This window comes from Lissotriton helveticus, chromosome 6, assembly GCF_964261635.1.
Source record: "Lissotriton helveticus chromosome 6, aLisHel1.1, whole genome shotgun sequence".
Taxonomy (NCBI): domain Eukaryota; kingdom Metazoa; phylum Chordata; class Amphibia; order Caudata; family Salamandridae; genus Lissotriton; species Lissotriton helveticus.
In genome coordinates, this window is record NC_136067.1 from 736995371 (window position 1) to 737015172 (window position 19802).

Here is a 19802-nt window from a genome sequence, read left to right on the forward strand (position 1 = left end):
TTGTTGCTCGAGGTACTCAACCTTACAATCAGTAAATTATTGGGTTGGGATAGGAGAAACTAAGTGCTATAGCTCAAAAAGAGCATAGGGATTTGATCAAATTCAAATTCTGCCTTTAAACCATGCAAGCTCAATTTTGTAAGTTACTAGTTTATTACTAAAGGACTAAGTTATTTCTCTCAAACTACAATAAATAAAGTGAATCAATATCAAAGGTCCAAAATGCTGGTTTAAATTTATAGGGCATACAAAGGTTTTGTAATTGCAGAGTCACAGAACAATCTGGAAATATTAAAAAAACACATTTACAAACTACAATGGTTAATGAGGCTCCACCCATTTACCATTAATCATACTCACTCATCCACAAGTTGTCCGAGAACAAGTTGAATATTTCGTTCAGATTTTACAATGTCACTTGCTCGATTTTCAATATGAATTAAATCCACATTAATGATCTGAAACAAAATTAATTTATACACAGTTTAACGTCTGGGCAAACGGATGCTACTTCCACCTTCATTTTTCTATACAATTTTAAAATTGTTGGTCTGTCACCCAACTGAACATGAGACTCTTTATAATAAATACAGGGCTTATAGTTTTAACCACCCACCTTTCTTCACGTTTCAAAGTATTAAATTGTAATACCAGAATGCACATGCAGACAGCCTGAGGATTTGCCCTCAAAGGCCAATTTAACTTAATCATAAGAGTGCAGAAAGTTAGAAAAGAAAAATTACTTTTACTTATAACATCAGCAATCTTTCATGGGCGTCTTCATTAAATTCATAAACATCGAATATCTCCACTTATGAGTGGACTGATAGAATGATTTTTACAAAGCATAAAACACTTTACAATTACAAAACTGAATGCCTACATAAAGGCAACATTTGTATTGTCTCTTTCATAGGCGTTTATGAGTAAATATCCATAAGCTAGAGGAAAATTAAAGTGGTTCTAAAATAAAGAAAACACAATTTGTAACATTGCCAACATAAACCACTCTTAATTTTCCCCTTTGGTAGATAAAAATGTAAAAGCTACTTACTATTGATTAAGCCTTATCTGGGAGAGACCCTAATTAGCAGCAGACTCCTTATCTTAGAATTATCCTCAGGTGTTGGAGTGAGTCCGGAAATTATTTCGAGCAGTACCCTGTGTGCCAGCAGGTGGCTTCATTAGGCTCCATATGGCGTCGACAGTGCCGAAAGTGAAGTGCGTGCTACCTATACAGGTGCCACCTCTGTACATGGACGCCAGTTACTTTCAAAACTTTCCACACAAGGAGAGTGGAGCCACGATGAACACTGACCACTGGTGTGACAAACTGAGGCAGTTACAAGGGTGTTCCCTACACCTTAACTGTTTCACAGAGCGGGGAGGAAGAGAAGGTCAGTAAGGAATCTGCGGCTAGATAGAGTCTCTACCAGAGAAGATGTTACTCAAGGTAGTAACTTGTTCATCTGAAAGAGAATTGTAGCTGCAGATTCCTTACCTTAGAATAGATACCCAAGCAATACCTCCCCGGAGGTGGAACTAAGAAAACAATCAGATTAGAAAGCACTGCAAGATTGAACAGGCATAGTGCCATTCACAATGGACCGGACAGTAATGCTTGGTGAACGTGCGCAGTGATGCTCGCGTTGCTGCCTGGCAGATGTCTAGGACTGGGATGCTGTGTGCTAACGCAGTGGTTGTAGGCTTGGCTCTGGTACAGTGAGCCTGCAAGTCCTCCTAGGCTACTTTTTGGCCAATGCATAGCATACTTTGGATCACAGGACAATTCATTGCAAGACTGTTCTTTTTCTATGTACAGCCCCCTTTTTTGCTACCAAAGAGCCAACAAAGAGTTGATTGTCTTCCCAGAATTCTCTCATGCAGTCATGGCAGAACTACAACGCTCTTTTTGGATCCAGGCGGTACAGTATCTCCTCCTCTTTGGAGGGCGGAGGAGGAGCAAAGAAAGTAAGCAGGGTGATCGTCTGGCCTACATCGAATGAAGTCACAACCTTCACAATGAAGGAGGCAAGTGTCCAGAGGAACGGCTTGTCCAGATAGGTAGTAATGTACAGAGAGTGTGCTGAGGCATTTTGAATGGTGTAGGAGGAAACATGTCGCAGGCCTTTAAGGAACCTAGTCATTATAAGTGAGTTAAAGAGAAAGGGTTGCTCCAATAACTGCAAAAAAATGCTGAGATGGCAGAAAGGTAACCCATAACTGTGCCTGGAGCAGATCCCTGCTGGGCCAAAGATAACACAAGCAATAGGACTTGAGATAGGGATGCAGAAAGGAGGTCATTGTTGTGGGAAGCATGCCATGACACAAACCTGTCACAACGTCAGGCATATGCCAACTTGGTGGAGGGACGCCTGGCTGCCAGAATCACGCTACAGACTTCTAAAGGAAGGTTAAAAGCTGTCAACCTTTGCCACTCAACCTCCACGTATGAAGGTGGAGAGTAAGCAGGTTTGAGTGAAGAACCCTATCCGTTGCTGCTGCAACAGGAGATCCTCTAGAAGAGACAGCCTGGCTGAAAGACGGTGGTCATACTCAACAGCTCAGGATAACAGACTGTCCATGCCTAATCCGTAGCCATAAGAATGACTTGGAACCAGTCGTTCCTGGTCTTCTTGAGAATTCTGGCAGGAGTGGTACTGGCTGAAAGGCATATAGGAGGCAGAAGCTCCACTCAAGATAGAAAGCGAATCCGAGCGAGAGCCGTCTTTGAAACTCCAGTGCGCTAAACTGCTGACATTGTGCGTTCTCAGCAGTGGTGAACAGATCTAACCAAAGCTTTCTTCACTGCTTAAAGAGATTTAGCACCACCTCCGGCTAGAGGTGCCATTTGTGATCAACTAGGAATCATTAGTTGAGTTAGCCCACTCCTGCGTGCAGAGTTGAACCACCAGGGTTCCAGCCTTGTCCAGAGACATACAGCCTCTTGATAAAGTGTCAATACCTGTACAAACCTTCCATTGATCGAAGGAAGAAAGGCTTTCAGTGCAAAGCGAATTGCCTAGAGCTCGAACATATTGATGTGGAGCTTGGATTCTGGCAGAGACCAGAGGCCTCTGATCTCCACCTCTCCCAGATAACTGCCCCAGCCCAGAAGTGACATCTGTCACTACAGTCAGCTCTGGTCGAAGCAGGGAAAGGGGTCTGCCCCTGTCCAAATGACAGTTCATTTAGCCACCACTGCAGATTTTTCATAGTTCCCTCCGAGATCTGGACCATGACGGAGAGATTCCCATGATGTTGTGACAAATGAGCCATCAGGTCATACTGCAGAGCCCTCATGTGCCAGTGGGCATATGCCGCAAGAAGGATGCAGGAGGCTGTGAACCCCAATAGACTCATGGTCAGTCTCCCGAAATTCAGGATAGAGGCTGGAACATCAGAATCATAGCCTGAATGTCCTGGCCTTGCTGCTCAGGAGGATAGGCCTGAAACTGCACCATATCCAGAATGGCTCAGATGAAAAAGAGCTTCTGAGAGGAGTCAGGTATGACTTCAGCATGTTGACAGAGAACACCAGCAAATGAAGAAAGTTCACCGTAGTCTGCAGGTGGGAGACGACTGCCTGGAGCGAACTCGCCTTCAACAGCCAATCATCAAGGTAGGTAAAGACTGGAACTCCTGATTCTCTGCAGATGATTTGTAACAACTGCCATAACTTTTGTGAACGCCCAATGGGCGCTGGTAAAGCCGAAAGGGAGCACAGCAAACTGAAAGTACTCTTGGTCCACCGTGACCCACAGGTAGCGTCTCTGGTCAGGCAGGACAGAGATGTGGAAATATGCATCCTGCAAGTTCAGCGCTACTATCCAATCTCCCAATTCGAGTGCAGTCTGAACTTGAGCAAGCTCAGAGGTTGAGAAAGGGCAGATCGAGGATAGGGTGAAGTCCTCCATACTTCTTTGGCAGCAAAAAGTATCGGGAATGACAACCACGATCTACTGCTGATGCAGATGTATATGGAAAAAATGCAAGCGGTACAATTCAAAATTATAATTTTAGCATCACATTCAAAAACAAAGAAAATAGCTCCTGCTAAAATGGCACACAAACACCATATAATAGTAGGTGTCCGACACTCTCAAACAAATGTGAGCCATTTAATTTCGTTCCGAACTACAGCAAAGCACATCTTTCTCATTATATTTCAGCGACAAGCTAGGAGCTCCATATACCCCAACCAGCAGCTAGCCGATTTATGATCAATCAATCAATCAATCATGCCATTTGTATAGCGCACTACTCACCCGGGAGGGTCTCAAGGCGCTTGGGGGGAGGGGTATGCTACTGCTCGAACAGCCACGTCTTGAGTGGTTTCCTGAAGGCGAGATGGTCCTGGGTCAGCTGAAGGTGGATGGGGAGGGAGTTCCAAATCTTGGCAGCCAGGTAAGAGAAGGATCTTCCTCCGGCGGTGGCTCTTCGGATGCGTGGTACGGCTGCGAGGGCGAGGCTGGTGGACCGTAGCTGGCGGGTGGGCGTGTAGAAGGTCAGGCGGTCGTTGAGGTACTTGGGGCCCAGGTCGTGGAGAGACTTGTGTGCGTGGGTGAGGAGCCGGAACGTGATCCTCTTGTCGACGGGGAGCTAGTGCAGGTTCCTCAAGTGGCTGGAGATGTGGCTGCGGCGTCGGGGGACATCCAGGATGAGTCGGGCGGAGGCGTTCTGGATGCGCTTGAGTCTTTTCTGTAGCTTGGCTGTGGTTCCGGCGTAGAGGGCGTTTCCGTAGTCCAGTCGGCTGGTGACGAGTGCCTGGGTGACAGTCTTCCTGGTCTCGGTCGGGTTCCAGCGGAAGATCTTGCGAAGCATACGCAGGGTGTTGAAGTACGATGAGGAGACGGCGTTGACTTGTCTGGTCATCGAGAGGGAGGGGTCCAGGATGAAGCCCAGGTTGCGTGCGTGGTCGGCTGGCTTGGGTGCGGTGCCCTGGGCTGGGGGCCACCAGGAGTCGTCCCAGGCGGAGGGCGAAGATCCCAGGATGAGGACATCAGTCTTGTCCGAGTTCAGTTTCAGGCGGCTGTCCTTCATCCACTCGGCGACGTCTTTCATCCCTTCGTGTAGGCAGGTTCTGGCGGTGTCGGGGTCTCTGGTGAGGGAGAGGATCAGCTGGGTGTCGTCGGCGTAAGAGATGATGTTGAGGTTGTGCTGGCGTGCGATGGCTGCGAGAGGTTTCATGTAGATGTTGAAGAGGGTGGGGCTGAGTGAAGATCCTTGCGGGACGCCGCAGATGACTTCGGTGGCCTCGGAGCGAAACGGGGGGAGGCGGACTCTTTGTGTTCTTCCGGCGAGGAACGAGATGATCCACTCCAGTGCCTTCTCTTGGATACCGATGTTGCTGAGGCGCTGGACTAGGGTGCGGTGGCAGACCGTGTCGAACGCAGCGGAGAGGTCCAGGAGGATGAGGGCCACTGTTTCCCCCTTGTCGAGCAGGGTCCGGATGTCATCGGTGGCTGCGATGAGGGCGGTCTCGGTGCTGTGGTTGGCTCTGAAGCCGGACTGCGAGGGGTCGAGGGATCCGTTCGTCTCGAGGAAGGCGGTCAGCTGTCTGTTGACGATCTTCTCGATGACTTTAGCAGGAAAAGGGAGGAGCGAGATGGGGCGGAAGTTTTTGAGATCGGTGGGGTTCGCTGTAGGTTTCTTCAGGAGGGCGCTGATCTCGGCGTGCTTCCAGCTCTCCGGGAAGGTGGCGGTGTTGAAGGAGGCGTTGATGATGTTCCGGAGTTGGGGTGCGATGGTGGAGTCGGCCTTGTTGAAGACGTGGTGTGGGCAGGGGTCGGTCGGTGATCCGGAGTGGATGGTGTTCATCGTGCGGGCTGTGTCTTCGGTGGTCACCGTGGTCCAGGTGCGAAGGGTGGCGGTGGGGGGCATTGGTTCGACGGTTGGGTGCGTGGGTGGGGCGCCAAAGCTGTTGTGGATGTCGGCGATCTTGCGAAGGAAGAACGAGGCGAGGGAGTCGCAGAGGTCTTGTGACGGAGTGATGTCGTTGGTGCCGGTGCTGGGGTTGGAGAACTCCTTGACGATAGTGAAGAGCTCTTTGCTGTCGTGGGCGTTGTTGTCTAGTCGTTCCTTCAGGGATTTCTTCTTGGTGGTGCGGATGAGCTGGTGGTGCTTGCGGGTAGCGTGTTTGAGGGCGGTCATGTTGTCGGTGGTCCGGTCGAGGAGCCAGGCTTTCTCGAGGGTGCGGCAGGTCTTCTTGGAGTCCTTTAGGTCGTCGGTGAACCAGGATGCCTTTTTGCTTCTGGGTCTGCTGGGAGGGTTCTTTAGTGGCGCGAGGTCGTCGGCGCAGGCGGTCAGCCACTGTGTGAAGTTGCGGGCTGCTTCGTTGGGGTCCGTTGTGTTGGCGGGTGGGCTCTGGCTGAGGGAGGTGGTGAGCTGGTCTGCGGTGATCTTGCTCCAATTCCTGTGAGGTACCTGTTGCGGGTGGTGGTGGGTCGTGGATCTTTTGAAGCTGAAGTGGACGCAGCTGTGGTCGGTCCAGTGGAGTCCGGTGGCGTGGCTGAAGGTGATGTACTTGCTGGAAGAGAAGACGGGATCAAGTGTGTGGCCGGCGTAGTGGGTGGGGGTGTTGACCAGTTGCTTGAGTCCGAGGTTGGCGAGGTTTTCCAGCAGGGCGGTGGTGTTGCGGTCCTTGTTGTTCTCCAGGTGGAAGTTGAGGTCCCCGAGGAGGATGTAGTCAGTGATGGGGAGGGCGTGCGGGCTGATGGAAGTCTGTGATGTCTTCGCTGAATTGTGTGCGTTGTCCCGGGGGTCTGTAGACGAGGGTGCCTCTGAGGGTCGTCTTAGGGTCGGTGTGAATCTGGAAGTGGAGATGTTCAGCAGCGGCGAAGGAGTCGTTGGCGTCGGTCGTGATGCGGATGGTGTTCCTGTGGACGATGGCGATGCCACCTCCGGTCTGGTTGATGCGGTCCCTCCTGATGATCTTGTACTCGTCCGGGATGGCGATGTCGGGTGCAGAGGAGGCGTTCATCCAGGTTTCCGTGAGGAAGGCGACGTCCGGTGATGTAGCGTCGAGGAGGTTCCAGAGTTCCACGGCGTGTCTGTGGACGGAGCGGGTGTTGATCAGGATGCACTTGAGGTGGTTGCTGCTGGTGTTTGTCTTGGCGGGTGCGGGACAGGTGAACTTGCAGGTGCAGCAGATGAAGGGTCCGTGGGTGCGTCTCGGGGTGGCTCGGCAGCAGGCGTGGGTCCAGCCGGCATTGAGTGCGTTGAGAGTGGCGGCGTCGTAGGTCAGTCGGGTCGTCTTGCCTCGGCAGGGAGGGCCAGGGGTCCTGGTGCTGGGCGCGGGCCAGGCGCGGACGGGCGCAGACGGGCTTACCTTTGGCGCACCTTCGGTGCTCCCGCTGCGCGCGTCCGCTGCGCGGTCGCTCTGGGGGCGTCATAAGTAAGGAGCCGGGAGGGAGGAGCAGCTGGGTGGCGGGAGCGGGGTGGCGAATGGAATCACAGGGGGGCGGGGCCGCAGGGAGGCAGCGGCGGGAAATTCCAAGAAGCAGCGGGCAGCGGGAAATTCCCAGAAGCAGCGGGAAATTCCCAGGAGCAGCGGGCAGCGAGCGAAAGAATCTGCAGGCAGGAGGCGGCAAAGGCAGGCAGGAGCGGCAGCAGTGAGTGGGGCGACCAAGCCCTGTGGAGGGCTGAGCGGTCAATTAGCTTTGGCCGCAGGGCATCAAAAAAATGAAAACTTACTGTTCCAAGGTGGCAGACATGCTTATTTAGGAGCAGTAAATAAAAAATAGAAATAGTGTGCAGCAGTACTTTAGAGAAAGGAGTAGACAGGTAGAAAATTGGAGCTGCCAGACCCTCTTAAAAATACAAAATAAATCAAAAATTGGACATGGAGGACCAGGGTAGCAACAGACTGGCGAGGGAGCAACAGAGGAGTTGGGTGGGTGCAGATAAAAAGCAAAGCAAGACACGAACGGGTCTGAGAGGCAGCAGAGAAGCTGGGAGAAAATCACAGATAGCAGGGGATTGTGGGTCTGAGGGGGGAGCAGCAAAGGTAGAAGTGACCAAGAAAAAACGCGCACGCTCATGGAGTGCTCAAAGAAAACTAAAAATATAGTTCCCTGAATGTAAGTAGTCAAACGATCTGACTCATTCATTCAATAGGGTGGTAAAAATGCTACACTCAATTGGAGGAAGAAACAACAAGAGGAAGGAAAGCCATTGAATAATCAGCATATGCAAAAGAAACAATTGATGGACAGAATGCTGAACAATGCAAACATTCACCCCCAGTCACAAAGATCTGGGTTTAATCCATCATTCTTTTGCTCACCACACCACCCCACTTTGGACCCAGCCATATGCAAATCAGTCTTGACCCTATTCCTTGTGGGAACAGTCCAGCCCGAATTGCCAAGCCAGGTCCTCTCTGGACCGGAAACAAGCATCCTGGGACCGGTTTCAGGACAACACCCTTCATCAGCCAGGCTAGCTTGAATCCAGTGGTGTAGTGAGCACATGACCCATGTCTGGGCATACACTTCCCACTTAGGGCGACATAGGCAAAATAAACAATTAATGGACGGAATGCTGGACAATGCAAACATTCACCCCCAGTCACAAAGATCTGGGTGTAATCCATCATTCTTTTGCTCAGCACACCACCCCAGTTTGAACCCTTGGTTGCTTGTTTCCAGTCCAGGGAGGACATGGCCTGGCAGTTCGGGCAGGACTGTTCCCATTTGGCACAGGGTCAAGACTGATCTGCATATGGCAGCGTCCAAACTGGAACGGCATGGTGAGCCAAAAAAACGATGGATTTAGGCACAGATCTCTGTACTGTGGTGAATGTATGACATTGTTCTGCATTCTGTTCATCAATTATTCTTTCTGCATTGGTCACTCCGAGTGGGACGGGTATGCCCAGATGTGGGTCCTGTGCTCTCCATGCCACTGGAATCAAGCTATCCTGGCTGATGAGGACTGAAAGCCCGAAACCGGTCCTAGGTTGCTTGTTTCCAGTCCAGGGAGGACCTGGCCTGGCAGTTCGGGCTGGACCCTTCCCATTGGGCGCAGGATCAAGAATGATTTTCATATGGCTGCGTCCAAAGTGTAATGGCATGGTGAGCAAAAAAACTATGGACTTAGGCCCAGATCACTGTACTGTGGTGAAAGTATGACCTTGTTCTGCATTCTGTCCGTCAATTGTTCTTTTTTTATTGAATAAGAAGCAAGCATATAAGATTGATAAGAAAGCGCACTAATGATAAGCAATGGACTGACCAAAAGTCCACTGTAAGTAATGGTATGGACCAAATAAGTCTTGGACAGCAAACAACTAAAAGCTGCCAAGACTTACAAAGAACAGGGGAAAAGTTACAAAAGAGGTTTGAAGGTATGCAATATGCGTACTTATTTTACGAGCGCTTATCACATATTTTTACATACATGTACTGATAACCATGTGCTCTATATAAAGCTGGCAAGTCGACATAATACCATAAATGACATAGCATCATTTCGGATTGATACAATAGTTTAAAAAAAAATCGTACATATTTACCTGTTGCAGGTCAACAACGTTTACTCGACCTTTAAAGAAAAATAAACTTTTTTTAGTAATTAGAAATTGACACTTCACAACATAAGTTTGACCTTTCTAAAATATAACCGCTTATGTTTAAGTTTAGCTAGGTCTTTAAATACTACTTGAGCTCTTTCAGTGTTGGATGATCTGGACGCTATAGTTTTGCTTGTTAGATTTGACTGCACTTGAAAGAGCAGACTAGAACCTGGATTACAAAAATTAAACATGAGGCCGTGAAACCAACTGACAAGTGCAAGAACAGCCTTTGCATCAACCAAATGGAGCAAAAGCTTCACTTTCTACACAAGTCATGCTAATGCTGTTAAGGTCTGGCGTCAGTCAAGACCTTTTGATTTTACTGAAATTATATGTACAATGTAGTTATTAAAAGAAGCTGTCAGATAGATTCCTTCATCAATTGGCCTGTTGATGTGTCATTCACATTTTTTCTTCCGCCCACTACAGCATACTGCATGGGGCAATGTGTCAGCCCACTTCATCCACTGGCTAACTGCACGGTGAGTGACCACATTCATGCTAGCATCTGTTTTAATTGAGGACTATAGTTGCACTTGAAACCCGTTTGGTTTCGGAGCTCCGGTATATATTGCTTCATTGTCTTTCTAGTTTGCTGTATGTGCTCTTGTGTGGTCTTTTATATAGGCATTTATCTTCTGTGTTATTAATTGAAGCTGTAACATTTATTCACATTTCGTGTCCTATATAGCTATGCAACTTCATCTATATATCTAATTGTATCCATGTATCTATGCAACCCTCTTAAGCTATGCAAGTATCTCAATGTATCTTTGCAACCCTCTCTACCTATGCAACCCTATATAACTAACCCTATCTATCTATCTCTCTCTCCCTCTCTCCATATCTCTCTCTGTCTCTCTACCCATCTAGGTTTGCAACCCCATCCATCTAGCTATCTATCTACATTCCGACCCTTTGCATGTATCGGTAATAAAACAAATTACAAAAACATTACAAAAAAGCATTGATAAAGGCAAGACCCTGTCTGACAACACTGACCTATTGGTATTGACAATGTTTGTTAAACTGTTATGCTGGTGCACAATTTGACTGTGCTGGGGCTCATTCATATAATCAATCAGATAATTTTCAATCACACTGAAGAGTATAAACTACTTAGAACAGCAGCGATATAGCCCGCTCTAGGAGCAAGATGCTTTGTTCAGTTACAATTAATATCCTCTGCTGGATACAGTAAAAATGCCAGCCCGGTTGCTCTGTATGAACACAGCAAAGAAAACAAAGAAAATATTATCTGTTGCTCATGTCACTTTATCATTAACACTGGCCTGCAACAGTCAAGTGCAACGGGAAAATAACCTGAAGTACAAAGAACTTTTAGTTCTACACTGGGAGGCAGGCAGCAGTGTAGCTTTCTAGACTGCAGGAGATATTGGCCGGAGAACTATGTGAATTTGCCACTTCTCCCATTGAGCAATTTGCTTTCTTTGGGCTGTATAAGTAGAAAGAAGGGCTACTTGTATAGCTTGTGGTATTGCAGTCTAAATTAAACATTTAGTCTCTGCTAAAAGGGAGTCTAGGGAGGTGAGGAGGTCTGGAGGTTACGCTATAGGAGGGCATCCAAGGGTTAGCTAGCAGCGCCCCGATATTATTTTGCTAATAGTGTTTTAATCCCTCTCATAGGAAATGCATGATGGGTCGGACCTAACCTCTGGCGAGAGGTATTAGCACATTTTAAATGCTACTGCAGAAACACATTTAGAGAATATTGACTGAACTACATACATGCATCCTAGTAACGTTTCCCCTTTGCTAATACATACAAGTAGGTTATCCTGTATTAGGTTTAACTGATAAAACCTTATAAAAAGTGAATCAGCCCTCATCAGTGTAAAGAAATGAACACTGAGGAACCAGCACAACCACACACTAGAACGGCATTCAAACAATGGAAAGTGGGAGAGAAGGAGTTATTATATTTCTTTCTGAAGGGGCCAATACAATGTAACACTGCTATACAAGGTAGCAGCAAGAAAGGCTGGTCAAAGATTATTCTGCTCAAGTTTTGTTGTTTAGGGATGTCACTGAAATATTGTTTCTTCTTCCGCTGGTTTTCTCCAGTTTTGTGTGCTTTGATTAATGGTGAAGGTTTAGAAGCCTGTTTTAGATCTGAACTAATGATTTTATACACTGTAAAGAATCTGGGAATATTAAAATCACAAAATCTTTTGACAGTGTATAATTATTTCACTGACTGTTGAAACTGCTGGCTTGTAATAATCAAGGCCAATGTGTAATGTCACATTTACCCTTTGATATATCCGTCTCTTTTTCGAACAAGTGAATATTGACAGTGCAGGCCACCTGCCAAAGACTCCAGGCTTTAAACTGTTGATGCAGGTAGTGACAAGTACTTGTGTAAAGAATGCTGTGTCACCATGCAAATAGGATAATGGTGATAATATGACACAAAAACTTCCACATACCAACAGAATTCATAGCTGCAAGGTGTCCCTTTGTATGTGTGATACCTTCAGGTAATTCTGGCTGTTTACCAAACTGCATTTTACTATTGGGTTTTTTGAGCCCATGCTTACAGTGCTAACAGAAAAAAGTCAAGTCCCAGAATACAATATCATGTTTGTTCTGTTAAAAGGTCAGGGCTGACTTAAAGTGAGAAAGTTTCCATGGGGGGCACCCGGCAGCAATGAATGTTCATACTACAGCAGCACCATCACGACAAAGAGTGTAGAAAAGTTGTGGTGAGCATACTTAAAGCATCATGTTTCAGGTGCCTTAGAGGCTGGGCTACCAATTACTCTGGTGTAATTCAAAATGTTAAAGGTTTTACAAGGTACTAAGCTGTTGACAGGGTTGACCACCTCTACAAGGTCATATTATTCAGTAAGTAGTAGGTGAATGACCCCCAACTGTGTCCAGGAATTTGTTCATTAAAATATTTGAATAGAGCATTCTCTTTTTTAACCCATTAATAGCTCTGTAATCCAGACAATGTCCTGACATAATGAGTGTGAGAGATACTGAGATGTGACAGGGGGTAATAAGAAGTGTGAGTAAGAGTGCAATACACAGACTTTCTACGCTTAAAAAAATCTTTCATCGTCCAGTGCACACTGCCAGTCACAACATACCCTTTAAATTAATTATGTGATTTATAACAATCACTGCAAAGAACAACATGCTTTGTAAACACTGGAAAGACAGTTTTTGTCTAATATGGGAATGAGAAAGCTGATAAACTCTGATCAGCACCGATTTCAAAAGGTTAGGAAAACTCAAGCGAAAAGCCATTAAAATCCACAAAACAAACACTAAAAATAGGATGGCGTACTTCTAAAGACAGTGAAGAAGAAAGCACTTAGCATCTGTGAAGCAGCATTTCGAGAACAGAGTAAACTGCAGTCTCCACACTAAACAGCATTTTAATTAATGATGGGATGGCAAACAGAACAACAAGTGGATATGCCCAACCTTATTTACATACTCAATTTTAGAAATGCTAGGCATCAGTGAAATGGGGCTCAATGAACACTCTTTGATGGTCATGGACTCTCTTGTCCCCTATGTCTATGCCGTCATTCGCACTGACCGAAATGGGAAACAGAAACAAAGGGGTGATCGCCCGCTTTCACAAAGACTCCCTGAGCTGTAAACCAATCCCCACCGCATCATGCCTGAAATTCAAATGCCTCTAAATTTCAAGTACTTTCTCCCAGCCCCAGTACCATCTGCCACAAGCAACTTCAATCTCTGCTACTGCAACTGAAGCACATTTCACAGTCTAATGTCAAACAGGAATTACAAATTTCTTGGAGTGTCCAATATTGATTGGGGCCTTTGTAAAGGTAAACAGTCAACCAAACCAGAAGAGGCATTGCCATCATCCACAGAAACACCATCTGCATCACGACCAACTCCGAAGACACCCTCACCGCCGCCGAGCACCTTCACTTCCAGATACACCCCGACCCAAGACCACCCTCGGAGGCACTCATCTACAGACCCCGGGACCACGCACACAATTCAGCGAAGCCATCGCAGACTCCATCAGCCCGCAAGCCCTCACCTCCTCAGAATACATCCTCCTAGGGGACCTCAACTTCCACCTGGAAACAACGACAACAACACCACCACCACCACCCTGCTGGACAGCCTCGCCAACCTCGGACTCAAGCAACTGGTGAACACCCCCACCCACTACGCCGGCCACACGCTTGACCCCGTCTTCTCCTCCAGCAAGCACATCTCCTTCAGCCACTCCACCGGACTACACTGGACAGATCACAGCTGCGTCCATTTCAACTTCAGGAGAACCACGACCCACCACCACCCGCAACAGGCTCCCCGAAGAAGCTGGAGCAAGATAACCGCAGACCAGCTCACCACCTCCCTTAGCCAGAACCCTCCCACCAACACGACGGACCCCAACGAAGCAGCCCGCAACCTCACACAGTGGCTCACCAACTGTGCCAATGACCTTGCACCGCTGAAGAATCCTCCCAGCAGACCCGGCAGCAAGAAAGCCTCATGGTTCACCAACGACCTCAAAAACTCCAAGCAATCCTGCCGTACCCTCGAGAAAGCCTGGCGCCACGACCAGTCAACAGAAAACATGACAGCCCTCAAGAACGCCATCCGCAAACACCACCAGCTGATCCGAACCACCAAAAGGACAACATTCAGAGAACGACTAGACAACAACACCCACAACAGCAAGGAACTCTTCAGCATCGTTAAAGAGCTCTCCAACCTCTGCGACTCACTCGCCTCGTTCTTCCATTGCAAGAACGCCAAGATACACAACAGCTTCGGCGCACAGACCCCGCACCCAACCACCGAACCAGCGCCCCCCACCACCACCCTCTGCACCTGGACCCCGGTCAGCACCGAAGACACCACCCGCATGATGAACACCATCCACTCCGGCTCCCCAACCGACCCCTGTTCACACCACATCTTCAACAAAGCCGACTCCATCATCGCACCCCAACTCCGGGACATCATTAACAGCTCCTTCACATCTGCCACCTTCCCGGAGAGCTGGAAACATGCAGAGCTCAGCGCCCTCCTGAAGAAACCCACCGCGGACCCCACGGACCTCAAGAACTTCCGCCCCATCTCGCTCCTCCCTTTTCCTGCCAAAGTCATCGAGAAGACCGTCAACAAACAACTCTCCGCCTTCCTCGAGACAAACGGATACCTCGACCCCTCGCAGTCCGGTTTCTGAGCAAACCACAGCACCGAGACCGCCCTCATCACAGCTACCGATGGCATCAGGTCCCTGCTCGACAACGGGGAAACAGCTGCCCTCATCCTCCTGGATCTCTCAGCAGCTTTCGACACCGTATGCCACCGCACACTAATACAGCGCGTCAGCAACACCGGATTCCAAGGGAAGGCCCTCTCCGGAAGAACCCAGAGAGTCCACCTCCCCCCCCTACCGATCTGCGGCCACCGAAGTCATCTTTGGCGTTCCTCAAGGATCCTCGCTCAGCCCCACCCTCTTCAACATACGTCTACGTCAGCCCCCTAGCAGCCATCGCACGCCAACACAACCTAAACATCATTTCCTACGCTGACGACACCCAGCTGATCCTCTCCCTCACCAACGACCCCGCCACCGCTAGAGCCAGCCTCCAGGAAGGAATGAAAGACGTCGCGGAATGGATGAAGCTCAGCCGTCTGAAACTGAACTCAGACAAGACGGAAGTCCTCATCCTGGGACCATCCCCCTCTGCCTGGGATGACTCCTGGTGGCCCCCTGCACTGGGCTCCGCCCCCAAGCCCACGGACCATGCACGCAACCTGTGCTTCATCCTGGACTCCTCCCTCACGATGACCAAACAAGTCAACGCTGTCTCGTCATCTTGTTTCAACACCCTGTGCATGCTCCGAAAGATCTTCTGGTGGATCCCCACCGAAACCAGAAAGACGGTCACCCAGGCCCTCGTCACCAGCCGACTGGACTACGGGAACACCCTCTACGCTGGAACCACAGCCAAACTACAGAAAAGACTCCAGCGCATACAGAACGCTTCTGCACAACTCATCCTGGACATCCCCCGTCACGGCCACATCTCCGCCCATCTTAGAGACCTGCACTCGCTCCCCGTCAGCAAGAGGATCACATTCAGACTCCTCACCCACGCACACAAGGGTCTCCACGACATGGGCCCCAAATACCTCAACAACCGCCTCACATTCTACACACCCACCCGCCAGCTCCGTTCCACCAGCCTCGCCCTCGCCACCGTCCCACGAATTCGCAGAGCCACCGCCGGAGGAAGATCCTTCTCCTACCTGGCGGCCAAGACATGGTACTCCCTTCCCACCCCACCTACGGCTGACCCAGGACCATCTCTCCTTCAGGAAACAACTCAAGACCTGGCTGTTCGAGCAGTAGCAGTAGCAGCCCCCCCCCCCCCCCCCCCCCAGCGCCTTGAGACCCTAGCGAGTGAGTAGCGCGCTCTACAAATATGTTTGATTGATTGATTGGTCTAGTCAGATGAGGAAACTAACACCTACAACATTGTAAGAGACATTTCCTGCACATCTATACTAACCAGACACCAAGGTATAAACCAAAGCACTGCAGAATATACACACATCACATTATTAGTCGTAGACACTAAGGCAACATATCAGATAAAACACCAACACAAGATACTGAGTCTGCCAGGTTGAACAGAATAACAAGAGAACTATGAAACTCAGACATTGCACAAAGAAAATGGAAGTCACCCATTCTACACACCAAGCTAAACAGCTTAAAATAGAGGACAAACAACCAATGAGCATCTCCAAGATTAACTTTATCACGGAACAAATGAACACTAATACAACTCAGAAAATTGCTTAAATACATACATGCAAATGCAATACACTTAGCAAATTCTTGACCAGTACCTCACTTGCAAGCATGCAATGAATTTCTTTCCTCATAAAGTCAAGTTCATAAGAGAAAATGTTAAGCCCAGTACAACCTTTGACTTGTTGCCTTTGCCAAAAATAATACATGGGACTCCAATATGTCCATAACACGAGAAAATGTTGGGAAAGTCACAAAGCACCTAACACCCACCTTTCACCTCCATGATCTATAAGCCAATAAAAAAAAACTTTCACCTCTATGAGCACACTTGATCATTGCCTTGTTACCCTATAGAATATTTCCAATAAACTTAAACTGGCTGAATTTTATCAAATTCCAAACAAGCCCAAAATAAAGCAGAAACAAATGTTTCAATTGAGAACAGTCACCTACTTAAAATGGATCCGGGATACAAGAGATGGGTGTGTTGTCAATCTGTTAAACACCGTCACTAAAAAAGAAGCAGCTATACATGCTTTTGTATCAGATACAATACCAAAACACCTACTTTCAAAATGCATGCTGATATTCATCATATGTTTAGAAGAGGGAGATTCATGCCTCCTCATGAACCTTCACTTTTGGTAGCATTTGACATGATTGTGAACGAAAGGCTTATTGCTACTGTGGAACACGCAATGGGCTTCCAAGAACAAGTCTCTTATTTCTAACTAGTATCTGTCAATAAAATTACGAACACTTACATCTGAGAAAACTCTAATGGGGGTGTCACAAGATTTACCACATGGAAGTCAACTATAGTTGGCTATTAGACTGTAACTTACTGGCACGGACCCTCCAAAAAGAGGGTTATCCATACTTGGCCATTAGTCTATAAATGACTGGTATTCACTCTCCTATCCAGTTGTGTTTGCAAGTTGTACTAATAACAGGTTTGTAGCACTGTCCTGTGTGAAAAAAATAGTCTTCGACCTGCTAGAAAATATTAAATGTGTTCTACAATAGCAATCACAACAAGACAATTTCACTTTCTGTGGATCAATTTGTGTAAAAATATGGTAGACAAATAAAGCCCTGTATAGTGGTGCCACGGGTGTTCTCAAGGCAAAGTAATCCAAATCAATAATTGTCTAGGTGTCACCCCCATGCATCTTTTGTTGGCCACCATTACTGGAATTTAGTGTCTGCAGGCATACAACAGCAATTCTAGTCAGCTTGGTGTCTTCTTATACTCAAGGCTATCTTTTTGGTCCCCACACTACTTAACATATACAACTGCTGATCTGAAGGATTGGTCTCCAGCCAACAATAGGTGGACGAAGCAACTTTATTTGTAGATCTCTTCTATAAATGATGTACTAAAACTTTGCATGCACCTGTTTGACCACGGTCCATACATCAATGCTGAACAGCTTAGAGGCCAATTTAGAGTTTTAATGGAGTGGGTGCTCCATTGCAACAGAATACCCTCTCCACCAAACTGAAGGTCTGCCCTCCTGATTTACAGTTGAACGGACCCAACATATTTCAGCAACAGAGACTACTCCATCTTCGTTGCCAATGTACTTGTCTGATGACCCAACAGCGTAGGGTCAGTCACAGATTTGATAATTCGACCGCCCGCCTAGTTTAGAGTGGGTGATCAAATGGCTAGCTTTTACTCTGCCTTACAACCATGACAAACGCGGCAGTAACAAACAGTAAAGACGTTAAAATTACCCCAATATCAGGCAGTAGTTTTTAAAAAACATGTTAAAAATTTGATGGACGGTACCATCATCATTTTGACTGCATTGTCCATCAAACCATTAATACATTAATAGGAACAGCCAAGCTTGTGGTTCATGTTAAAGTTTACAGTTATCCGTAAGGCTGGAGGACAACTCTATATCATCCCAGTAGTCACCATATTCACAAAAACAAATTCTTACTCATTATGGCCAAGCACAAATGTAACTTTGATCCATCTCTCAAGGAACTAAAAGACAAAGCTGGGTAATATCTTACAAGATCACTATTAATTCCTTGTTGCTCAACTGAAAAATAATAGTTCTATTTTTAATTGTGTTTCGTCATCATCATAACTTTATTTCGGCATAAATGCCATCATAGTGCAAATAATCAACACGCAACACTGCTTTTAAAAATAAATAGAAACATCAAAACATAAATTTAGTTTAAAAAGCATAAAATAGTATAAAAACTCCACTATGCATATATACAACTTTGGTACATTCATTAATTTGTGTTTCAATTCTTTAATGGATTTTCCATTACAAGACATGCCATACACTCCATACACATTGTAAACGGTATTACCAAAAGAAGGCACTGTAACAGAAACCACTTCTAGATCATCTATGCCATATCCCTCAATACTTCTCCCTTGCGTCAATGATCCCATAATCATACATGATATAAAACACCATTTACATTCACTAAACAATAAGCACTTATAAAAGGGGATCTAAGAGATGTGGAGGGGAGGTCCCATCAACTCCGTACATATCCCCGTTGTTCGTTACAGACAGTCCCACCAGGATTTGCCCCTGCAAACTGCCTGCCAAACTCTTAATCTGTGTCTGAATGGTCACATCTTCCAAATACTCTACTTAATGCCAAACATATTTCCTTACATCATACTAGATGTAGGATGGGGGCGGGGGGGTTGACGTTCTTCTCAGAACCCCTTTCTTTCCCCTTATCACTCTCCTGACCTTGGGTCCCACAGGATAGAGTCTATGTCTGCCCCACTATAATGGCTGTCCCAAATATCTTATCTCTATTAATGACAGTATCATGCCTCTTCTATTTGTTGGTGAGATTGCCCCCCACAAATTGTCCTCCCATTTCTATCGTTCATTTTATATATATACTAGCAGCCCGTCCCGACCTTGTCCGGGAGCAATCAGGCTTCAGGGCCCCCGCCCGCCCGGACATTGTCCGTGGGTCCCCCGGAGTAGCAGCCCGTCCCGACCTTGGCTTCAGGGCCCACGCCCGCCCCGACATGGTCTGTGGGTCCCCCGGAGCCTTACCTCATCCGTCGCACCTCCCCGCGCTCCTGAGTTCACCGGTCCGCCGCTCCTCGCCGCTCCTCCCCGCCTGTCCGCAGCTCCTCACCGCTCCTCCCCGCCTGTCTGCCGCTCCTCCCCGCGCTCATGTCCGCCGCTCCTCCTCGCGCTCCTGGACGCCGCTCCTCCCCGCACTCCTGATGTCAGCACGCACGTCGCGGCCGGCGCTACTTCCATGGGACTACTTTTTTTTCTCGTAAATTTTTTAAATAACATTTTTTTTTATTTATATAGCCTATGTCCATCTGCACACCGACAATTACAACGATGTATCGGGTGTGTGGATTGGCGCTGTGGTTCCCGAGTTTACCAGCCTCAAAGGTTCAAAGTTCTTCCT

General features: G+C 47.5%; 1 protein-coding gene across 1 annotated transcript in view; it reads right to left on the reverse strand.

Moving 5' to 3' along the window:
* UFL1 (UFM1 specific ligase 1) overlaps positions 1-19802 on the reverse strand; it is a 428808-nt gene that overhangs the window by 359026 nt on the left and 49980 nt on the right. The window contains exons 3-4 of the mRNA XM_078648232.1: positions 9518-9546; positions 361-458 (exon numbers count right to left, since the gene is read on the reverse strand). Of these exons, the coding sequence (XP_078504358.1) occupies positions 361-458; positions 9518-9546 (127 nt within the window). The remainder of the gene's footprint in view (positions 1-360; positions 459-9517; positions 9547-19802) is intronic.